At 34.1% G+C, this 11,934-nt stretch overlaps 1 protein-coding gene across 1 annotated transcript in view; it reads right to left on the bottom strand.

Moving 5' to 3' along the window:
• Positions 1-527: 527 nt before the first annotated feature.
• LOC120535613 (transcription initiation factor TFIID subunit 4-like) overlaps positions 528-11,934 on the bottom strand; it is a 472,321-nt gene continuing 460,914 nt past the window's right edge. Inside the window, exon 15 of the mRNA XM_039763563.1 lies at positions 528-2,043. Coding sequence (XP_039619497.1) covers positions 1,876-2,043 — 168 coding nt within the window. The 3' untranslated portion in view covers positions 528-1,875. The remainder of the gene's footprint in view (positions 2,044-11,934) is intronic.

The raw sequence follows: 11,934 nt of genomic DNA, 5'->3' as shown, positions 1-11,934 counted from the left end.
TGAATTCTAGTTTTGACAAAAGTAGCCAACAGATCATTTTAGTAAATATTAAATGATTGAAAGCTTGAATAATGTTCTAATATTAGGAGTCCCCATCTTCGATTAACAAATCTTTAGCCTTTAAATCAGACTGGATATGACAGTTGACTTGAACGACTTTAGTACCCTAAAAAACACACGCAGAATTTAGTAAACAGTTTCTTTATTCCTTTACAAAATAGGTACAAATACAGAAGTATGTTTTTTTCACACAAACGGGAAAATTTCATAATATGTACAGAGTTTACCAAAAATAACGTAATTCTAATAAACACATGGTCTTTGTAAACAATATGTACAAATTATTGATACATTAAAACATGATTTTCATCTGCTTTTTTCAGTAATACCTTCCTAATAGTCTTTTGGCTAAAGAGCAGAAGTAGCAGAAACTACTCTCTGCTTAATTTTCAGAAACCATAAAAATAATTATCAAAATAATTGTTTTAAACCATGGAAAGTTCTATTTGTGCTTTTTTGCTATGGTACTTCAAGATAAAATTGCATTGCCTCAAAAATGGCAAGCATTAAAGATGTAAAAAAGGAAATTATAAATAATTATAAAATGTTTCCCTTCAACTGTTATAGACAATACTGTTATATGCTCCAAACAACACAGATGACTCTCAATGTGCATCACAAACACAGCCTTCTTACCTTTAAAAGAATATTTAAAACTGAAGTATGACGCTTTGAAACATTTTCTTACATATACATTGCCTTTGGAACCTGCAAAGAACAGCCATTTAATAAATAAATGAAGGACATGTCTGAAAAGTGGCTGTTGTTGCATAAGAGCAAGCAGGCCAATCATGGGGTGCAAATGGGGGGCAAAGGTTAGAGAAACAATTCAAAAATGTCGATTAAATCCATTTCATTAAGTATATAAAAGGCAAGAAAATCTGCTCTTTTAGCATATGGTTAAATTAAAATAGAAATGTCATGCAAACATCTCATGTGTATGATTTAGTCACTTATTTCAAACATTTAGAAGAAATAAAAAATCTAAATAATAATTCAGGCCTTAGAGAATCATGAAAGACAGCAGTGGGACAGCATTTAGGTACCTGCTTCTCACAGAGATACGAGTGAGTGAGTGAGGCTGACACAGACAGCAGTAGACTCTACCACTGCATAACTTTATGAATTGATGTTGAGTATTGTCTTTCATTGTTTTTTTGTCCTACTCAAGTGTGTTTTATGGATGAAAATAGAAAGAATTTGTGAAACATGTCATCACTTATAAAAGCTCTGAACTTCTGCTAAAATTAATTAAATTTTGTAGGCAACCATTATTAAAGTATAAATGTATACTGTATAAAACCAATAATACTCCTCTTGGTATGTTACAACCAGTTAAGAATCAAAATAACCAATTCTGCCATTTATGGCTTTTAGGGATGCTAACCTCATGGAATTAAATGTCTTCACAATCAATACAGTTTCACTATCAACACTGTAATCTGAAGGTGAGGTGCAACATTTTAAAATCATACAATTATTTAAAATAAATATATTGGTCAACCAATACAATAAATTATAATATTATGAAGAAGTAGAATCCTGTCCTCTTGTAATATTTTGTGTGATTTTTAAAAATGAAAATGTCCAGTGCTTTCCCTCCTGCAGCAAAGAAACATGGGTTGTTGTCGTGGTGGAAGGGCTGCGTGTCAGAGTCTTGGATACTTTTTTTTTAATATTACAATTACATGGACTGAGCAATAAAAACCTATGTGAAGGCACATTGAAAAAAGACAGCAACTAATACCTAAATAAATCCTGGAAGAACAACAAAAAAAAAAAAATTATAAAAAAAAAATAAAATAAAAAATGGCCCTATTTCAGAAATGCCCTGTACAGCATGAGAGAGTGGCTTGTTTCTCGTTCCTGTTCCAAGTAAAAGATGAAGTCCCTGAGATTTACACGAGTTATTCTCTGTCTTGAATATTGTCGAGAGGAGGAGGCTGCTGTTCCACTTTGAGATCCACTTGAGTTACCTGACACCTAAAAACAAGAAGAAGATGGATTAAGTGGATAGTAATGCAGGCCTTGATGTGGTATGCACAAAGGTGAAGGCATTGAAAACTAGATGGAATAGGTTGATGTCAGTACAGAAAATGATGAAATTACACTTTAATTAAAGGATTACACAAGATCCTTATCACACTGACATAGTATACAGAGCCACACCTGCTTTAATTTTAATGGAACAATTTTTAAAATGATTGAGAATCTCAGTTTCTTTAGCCAATCAGTCCATACTATTCAAATGCAGATTATTACATTCATAAAGATTCAAGATTAGAAAGATATAGTCCAATTGCTACTAATAAAGAGCAACATCAGACAATGTAGTCATCTCAAGCAATTTTTCTTATTCTGTGTTCAAATGAAGACGGAGATATAAACTTCTCATCTTTTGTCTTCAACTCCTACCTCAATAATATTTCTGAACTGGTTTATAACTGAAACAAAATATTATTTCATGATAATAAACTAAGGGTTAGCCTTTTTAGGCCTATCAGAAATTCATTCCACGTACAGTACTTCTAATATACAAAATACTGAAAAAAAAATGTATTCTTATTGAGAAAAGAAAAATGTCTGCATACTAAAATGTAGGAAAATATCCACAAACCAATGGTTTAACTGTAAAAATGATATGGCAGTATAGAGCAGTAAATGATATTTGCTTTAATGCAAATCATCAGCAGAAAGTAACACAAAACATAACCCAGAAATACTGATGCTGTGACTGATCTTGCATGGCATCCATGCATGATACAATATGACACTGGAAACAACTTTGGTTCTAAAATGCCTGCAAGGTGCAACAAAACATTAATACTATGATTTCCAGTCTGACAGCTGAGTTGTATATTGCCTATGAAATCGATTACATTTCAGTAATAATAACATGATTTTTTTAAAGAGTAAACTGTATTAATTTCAAAGGATTTATCCTATCCACTTGATACAGTAACATTACTTTGCCTCATCTCCTGAAGGCAACAATACATTTACTTGTCTCTCCCTTCAACCTAAATAAGAATAAAAGTTTAATGTCTCTCGAGCATGTAAATTAAAAATACCTATACATTTATCTCAGACAACAATACAAAAAAATATGTTTAGCTTTGTAGTGCTGTTTCTGTTTATGTAAGGTTTATGTCGTACATCTTATTGCAGGTGAGTAAAACACCTCCTGCAACATTTTGGTGTGTGTTTGGCACTAACTGTGTACAAGCTATAGAGAAAGACTCCAGTGAAAGTTTAAACAAACTCTCATGAGTACAGATTCAAAACTCTGTAACCTAGGACCATGTCAAATTAATGTAATATTTTCAGTATAAAAAATAAAAGGAACATCAGAGGGTGTGATAATAACAAACAACATTTGCTGAAAAGGTGCAGAAAAAGGGGAACCTAAAAATGGCAAATTTGGAGTCTAATTTTAAAACATTACTCACAACACATTTTCAGGGCCCAGAAAGAAGGGGGAAAAACATTGAAAATTATATTTTAAACCTGTGCTAAATAAAACATTCTGCTAGATATTTAAAACATTCAAAACAGCCTTTCAGCATTTTCGTACGCTGTTTCATCTTTACTGTTTGTCATACACTCAATAATACATGAAATGCTTTTGATACAGAAAATAAAAAGACAAATAAAACACACATTTTAAAATTTTGTATACAAGTATGCAAATGTCTTTTTCTAGTGTGAATAGAATTGTTCCTAATAACAGAGCAAAAATATTTAAATTATTTTTATTAATAGAGCAGCAGAAATGAAAACCTGCATATGAGGACCTTGCCATTAAAATAAAATGAGCTATAAAAAGTACTAACTTAAGTAATAACATATTTCTTTCCTTAATAACTCAGTGTATTGACAGAGTACACTAACATTACGCACTGCTGACAAAAATATGCACAGTTTTTTAGCAGGTAAATAATGGGTAAAATAGCTTGAAGCAAATCATGTAATGCGTATATTAAGTTGGCCTGGTATTAGGCTTATTTCTTGCAAACATTTTTTTTTTTTTACCTGTACATGTGTTGCATATTTGTTAGTATTCAAAAAAGGATAGGCGAATGAAGAACTGCTGCTAAAAATTCCAGAAGAAGATGGGTGATAAAGGATAAGTTAGGTATTTTTCAAGTCAAAATTATTTCTTCATAATCATGGTACGTATTAATTTGCCACACGAAATTGTGTTCTAAAGTATAGCATTTTTATATAATTTAAAAACACATAGGTGTTCATGTGTTTTAAAATGTAAGTCAAAGGTCAGTGGTCTAAATGTTAAAACAAGTCTTTAAAGTTATTGAATATATATACATTTTTCAAGCCAAAATTGTTATTGAGTACTGCATCTTGAGATTGCATACATTTGATAAGATCATGCTCATTCCTCTACCTGTGCTGACGATCATGCTCGATTAAACACCTCTCAATCTGACTAGCACATTCAATTCACCAAGTGAGACCCCCTCCCACTACTTTAAGGATTGCGCTAAATTTGTCACAAAAAAACTTGGACTGAGACACCAGAAAGGTTGAGAAACACTGGTTTACACTGTTGTTACAACTATTGGCAGAAAATAACAGCTGAAGGACCAGAATTTCAGAAGCAAAAGTAGAACAATAAGCAGATTATAGCTTTGTGAAAGGGGTTTGGGGGTCATAACTCCTCCCATGACACCTGCTGCAAGCAGATAAGTGAACAGGAAATGTATTGTTGCCTCAAGAAAATAATACCAAAAATTTGTGACAAAATCTATTACTTCAGTTTACTTTTGCAGTCATGAACATGCCTCAGTGATGGGTAAGGCTTGTTTTCTTAAATTGCCATTCCTAGGACTGTTGCTCCTTCAACTCTATTTAAAAACGATAGAAAAGACCAGCTTTTTTTTTTTTTTTTTAAATGTCTTACTGTAGGTCACATTTTCATGTGGCAAAATATTTTATACTATGACAAAAAATTAACTGATCTGAAAAATAGCAAACTTACCTTTAAAAGAGAAACATTTCTGATTGATCATTGGATGGATACAAAGGTGGAAACCATGTCAAGTACTGTGTTTGATTATGTAACTTCAATTTTTAGAATATTAACAAATCAGACAAAGTAAAAATTACCTGGCAAATTTTATGTAGCTATGTCATGCTCAAAAGACATCAATGTGTTTAACATAATAGGTGGTAGAATAAAGCATGAAAGGTAAGGAAAATATAAACACCTGTACATGTTAACAGCACATGAATGGTATGACCCACTCCTCAACAACAGAGAATGCTTACTTCAGATAACCAGATAATACAATGTCAGGGACTGTGAACATTCCCATAAATATAAAAATTTACAAATAAAATTTTATGTACCAGTTCAAGTTTAACTTTATTACAAAATAGCTAAAAACATAAACACTACTCTTTAATGCTAAAAACTAAACTTTTATTGTGAACAGCAGAAGGTGGTGATTCTACAGATGCAACTTAACACCTTTTTAGGTAGGTGCTATTATATACTGCAAACTCTGCAATCACACATCTACATCATCTCTTTATAAAAACCTGACAGCACTAATAGAATAATAATGAAATTAGTGAGGTTTTAAAGAAAGAGAGAAATATATATATATATATATATATATATATATATATATATATATATATATATATATATATATATATATATATAGAGTGGTGTGAAAAACTATTTGCCCCCTTCCTGATTTCTTATTCTTTTGCATGTTTGTCACACAAAATGTTTCTGATCATCAAACACATTTAACCATTAGTCAAATATAATACAATTAAACACAAAATGCAGTTTTTAAATGATGGTTTTTATTATTTAGGGAGAAAAAATCCAAACCTACATGGCCCTGTGTGAAAAAGTAATTGCCCCTTGTTAAAAAATAACCTAACTGTGGTGTATCACACCTGAGTTCAATTTCCATAGCCACCCCAGGCCTGATTACTGCCACACCTGTTTCAATCAAGAAATCACTTAAATAGGAGCTGCCTGACACAGAGAAGTAGACCAAAAGCACCTCAAAAGCTAGACATCATGCCAAGATCCAAAGAAATTCAGGAACAAATGAGAACAGAAGTATTTGAGATCTAGTCTGGTAAAGGTTATAAAGCCATTTCTAAAGCTTTGGGACTCCAGCGAACCACAGTGAGAGCCATTATCCACAAATGGCAAAAACATGGAACAGTGGTGAACCTTCCCAGGAGTGGCCGGCCGACTAAAATTACCCCAAGAGCGCAGAGGCGACTCATCCGAGAGGTCACAAAGACCCCAGGACAACGTCTGAAGAACTGCAGGCCTCACTTGCCTCAATTAAGGTCAGTGTTCACGACTCCACCATAAGAAAGAGACTGGGCAAAATGGCCTGCATGGCAGATTTCAAGACGCAAACCACTGTTAAACAAAAAGAACATTAGGGCTTGTCTCAATTTTGCTAAGAAACATCTCAATGATTGCCAAGACTTTTGGGAAAATACCTTGTGGACTGATGAGACAAAAGTTGAACTTTTTGGAAGGCAAATGTCCCGTACATCTGGCATAAAAGGAACACAGCATTTCAGAAAAGAACATCATACCAACAGTAAAATATGGTGGTGGTAGTGTGATGGTCTGGGGTTGTTTTGCTGCTTCAGGACCTGGAAGGCTTGCTGTGATAGATAGAACCATGAATTCTACTGTCTACCAAAAAATCCTGAAGGAGAATGTCCGGCCATCTGTTCGACAACTCAAGCTGAAGCGATCTTGGGTGCTGCAACAGGACAATGACCCAAAACACACCAGCAAATCCACCTCTGAATGGCTGAAGATAAACAAAATGAAGACTTTGGAGTGGCCTAGTCAAAGTCCTGACCTGAATCCAATTGAGATGCTATGGCATGACCTTAAAAAGCGGTTCATGCTAGAAAACCCTCAAATAAAGCTGAATTACAACAATTCTGCAAAGATGAGTGGGCCAAAATTCCTCCAGAGCTGTAAAGACTCATTGCAAGTTATCGCAAATGCTTGATTGCAGTTATTGCTGCTAAGGGTGGCCCAACCAGTTATTAGGTTCAGGGGACAATTACGTTTTCACACAGGGCCATGTAGGTTTGGATTTTTTTTCTTCCTAAATAATAAAAACCATCATTTAAAAACTGCATTTTGTGTTTACTTGTGTTATATTTGACTAATGGTTAAATGTGTTTGATGATCAGAAACATTTTGTGTGACAAACATGCAAAAGAATAAGAAATCAGGAAGGAGGCAAATAGTTTTTCACACCACTGTATATATATATATATATATATATATATATATATATATATATATATATATATATATATATACACACACATATAAAACCACAATAACATGCTCAACAAAATATTTGTGTCTGGCTAAAGGTTTTTATCCTCTCATGAGGCGGTTCATCTTCAATGTAATATACTACATTGACCAAGAATGCAAGAATGATAAATTCTTCCCAAAACATTACTATATGAAATTTCTTACATTTTACCTTAGAAAAATAAGCACTAATGTAATTGAAATTTTTAATAACTGATATTCTAAAACACTCGAAAGCTAATTTCTAAATACAATTATTTGGAATACATGTTCCTCTATGTTTTAAAAGGAGATTTCTCCTTAAATTTTATATACAGTCCTATACTTCACTGAAGTAACAACTTTAAATGTATTAGAAATCAGTGTACCTAGGAAGATGATTATAAAACACATTCATCTCAATGTATGCTTAGGCTATAATCCTAATCCGAGTTATTGCAGCAGCAACAACACAAATTTGCCCATCCATTTGTTTTCAAAACTACATTTTTTCCAGTATACTTTAGGAAGGCTGAGCTTTCCTTTTAAAAATCAGTCATAAGGCAAGACCAAACCCTGAAATGAATTCTATCCTCTCACAGAGTGTACTCATATACAGTGGTGTGAAAAACTATTTGCCCCCTTCCTGATTTCTTATTCTTTTTCATGTTTGTCACACAAAATGTTTCTGATCATCAAACACATTTAACCATTAGTCAAAATAACACAAGTAAACACAAAATTCAGTTTTTAAATGATGGTTTTTATTATTTAGGGAGAAAAAAAAATCCAAACCTACATGGCCCTGTGTGGATTGTGGGATGTGGATTGGCCTTGGATTGTCGTACCCAAGTGCCATTATTAACACTGAATATTGACGCCCAGATATGGATTACTGTCTTTGTTCTGTAGAAAACTAGACAATAACAACTGAAAAACGTCACAACTTAATTCATAGTCTATCACTATATGACAGCGTATTTCATTATTTCATAAAAATATTGCATGCTGCCGCGAAGTATCAACATGCACACGTGTGCTTCGGTGGTCTAGCTAGAGGAAGATTGAGCACGTGTGTAGCATGCAATCAAGTGGCTAGAACTGAACAGATGTTATAGGCATTCAGTTTGTTTTAATAAGGTTGAAGTTTTCTAGGTTTAGCATAGGGAGATTGTTAGCACAGAGCTGTTATTCCTGCTTCACAGCACCAAGGGCTTAATGGAATTTTCAAGTTCTTGTTATCAGTAATTGTCAGTAAGTTTACTCACTCAAAAATGGCCTTGTTTCATTTATTACCATATTCTCAGCAAGGACGGCTCATTATGCGTTAAAAAATGTGAATAATGGTTTGTGGAACTTCAGTGTGTTTCATTGTGGTTGGGCACTACTGCATACTTTGCCTTTTCTTTTCCAGAGTATTAATTTTTATTGTGAACATGACACACCACAGAAAGAATGTCATGCTGCTGACTTGACTCCTTCAAAACTTATTCAAAATACAATGCAGTGCAATTACTTCAGTTCAGATTTATTGTTATTTGTACAAAGTACAATGAAACTCTTATGTTGCTTTTCATTACACAGCCACTCTGCCTGAATCTTGATATATATGCTATGTAAAATACTAGTACACAGACAGTAATTGGTGAAAACAATCAGTTGTTTAGGACAATGTTTCTCAATCAGAGTTTCTGTTGTTTGTAATGGTAGTAGGTCACACAGTGGACTGCAGCTCCCATGATTGTGCCCATTTCCAGAACCATTCTATTGATCATGCTCTAATAAACAACCCCCTGCTCAAACCCAAACTGTGACGATTATGTTCAATTCCCCCTTGGTGACTTGTGGGAAAAAGTGGGCTGTTACATAAGAAGGGTTGAATACTAGTTTAGGAAAAATAATCATATGATATGAGCGTGCATCTGTCTGTTGTTGCAAGCCATAGCAGAACATAATCACTGAAGGAAGGTCACAAAAAACGTGGAAGGCATGTGTTCTTAATCAAAACCTTTGCTATTTCAAAGCAGACGTATTTGGTAAGTTTAAGGCTTTTTTTATTAAGTTATTTTTTTTACACTGGAACCCTGGTACTCATTATCTCCATTCTAAAATGCAAGAGTAGGACCCCATAGTGAAGACACAGAGAGTACTAAATCATAAAATTTAGTAACAGTATTTAGCAAAGATATTTAAAAACAAAATCAAATTAAAATTTCTAGTTTTACTAAAAGTTTCAAAATCCGGCCATACCACCACAAATGGAAAAAGAGGTAATAATGAAAACAATCAATATGTACAGTATATATGAAGTATATCATCTGCAGTCATCTCAAGCAAAATAAAACATTCAGAGACTGTCTAACCTAGACCCCAGTAACACTGATGTTATCAGATTATAAAAACCTCTCTACTATATATAGTTTATTTTTTTTTTATTACCCGATATAACCAGCATAATATACAGTAGTTAAATACCAAGTTTCATTATCAGCAAGGACTAAGGACATGTAGCCACTGTGTCTCTCCAGGACTGTGATTGAGGACACCTGAATTAGAAGATGATGCCTGGTACAAATACTGACATCACATTCGGTACTAAAACTGAAACTAAAACTATGACAGTATTGTGTATTCAAAAATAAAAACTAAAATAAACATTAAAATGAGTATTTCATTCTAAAGTAAATAAACTGAAAAGAATACTGAAAATAAAGGAGAAATAAAAAATAATTGAAAAAATGAAACTAAAATAACCTTTGTCTGGTGGAAACCAGGCATAGCTAATCACTTGCACAATAACATTCCATCGGTGAACGTTGGTGATGGTAATAACATTCAACCGGTGAAGCTTAGTGGTGGCAGCATTATGCTGTGGGAACTGTTTTTCAGAAGCAGGGACTGGGAGACGAGCCACTGTTGAACAGAGCAAGGTACAGAGATATCCTTAATAAAAACCTGCCCCAGAATTTTCTGAATGTCAAACTGGGTCGAAGGTTCACCTTCCATCTAGACAATGACTTAAAGCACAAATCAAAGAAAACACAGGAGTGATTTAGGGACAACTCTAGGAATGTCCTTGAGTGTCCCAGCCAGAGCCCATATTTGAACCCATTCTCCATTCAACCTGACAGAGCTTGGGAGAAAAATGGCAGAAGATTCACATGTCCAGATGTGCCAGCATTGTTGTTTCATACTCGAGAAGATTCTAGGATGTAATTTCTGAAAAAGGTGCTTCAACAAAATACTGAGTAAAAAATCTAAATACTTGTCTCAATGTTATATTTTAGTTTTTACTTTCTTGTATACATAGTATAGAGAAAATATCGAGAATATAGAGAATTGTGAAAAAATTCGATCTTGACATTTTGATGAATCTTGACGTTGTAGACCTTCCTGAGGACAAAAATACCATTTTTGAAATTGTAACTGTCTGTGTGTCTCTGTGTAAACACGGTAACTCGAAAATGCTTCGACCTAGGTGAATGAGATTTTGTATACCTGCTTTATATAAAAAATAAGGAATCCTATTAACTTTTGGGTCACTTCTAACAACCGGAAGTGGAACTTTAACGGAATGCTTTTGCAAATTTTCAAGTAAACTATGGTTATAATTACAAACAGATGATTCAAATTTTGTATATTTATAATGATAAAAAGCAAACAGATATGAAATTTGAGAAAATTTACTCAACCAGAAGTAGTATTTTATTTAAATAATCATCTGAAATTTTTGTATCATGGAAATATAAATGTGTACATGATATTAAAAACTGCATTCAATATAACAAGTATTCTTACAATAACTATTATTAGTTTTATTTTAACTTATACATCATCAGTTTAACAATTGTGGTCTATGGCCGGCTTGTCACCACGGCCAATAACCCCAGGCCGCCAGATGGAGCTCTCCCTGCAGCATGGAGGTGCCCCAGATGCCAGCAGGGAATCATAGACTATGGATTTTTCCCTTAGAAACCTGCTGTATACCCCAGGGGCCAACAGAGGATGCTGCAGGGAGGTATAGAGAGTCATATGTGCCCTATAACCCGGAAGTGCGTCATAGGCAGAGACACAGCAGAAGTGACGTACTTCTGGGATGAAGAAAAGGATTTTTATCTGACCCGGAAGTGATATGGATCACATGAACTGGGGATTGGAACACTTCCGGTTCAGGTACTATAAAAAGACTGTGACAGCTCCCAGATGGCGAGCTGAGCTGGATGGAAGGGTGACAACGCGTCTGGGAGTGGAGGATTGATTATTGTATTTGTGATTGATTATTGGATGAGTATTGTGGAAGAGAGGGTGCTCTGTGCACTGTGGCATATGAATAAAGTCATCTGTTGGACTTTTATCTGGTGTCTGGTGTATTGGACAAGGGTTCAAGGGAGCGATAGCGCCCCCTATCTGTCACACAATAATGAGTAAACATTGAACATGCCATGTAAATATAAAGATGTAATGCAAACAATAAGCTGCTATGTCCTCGTTGTGTTCCTGGAAATACATTTAATTGTATACTTTTTTTTTTTATTTCTGCCATC

Source organism: Polypterus senegalus, chromosome 9 (assembly GCF_016835505.1).
Source record: "Polypterus senegalus isolate Bchr_013 chromosome 9, ASM1683550v1, whole genome shotgun sequence".
NCBI classification, from domain to species: domain Eukaryota; kingdom Metazoa; phylum Chordata; class Cladistia; order Polypteriformes; family Polypteridae; genus Polypterus; species Polypterus senegalus.
This window is presented reverse-complemented; position numbering and strand designations above follow the sequence as displayed.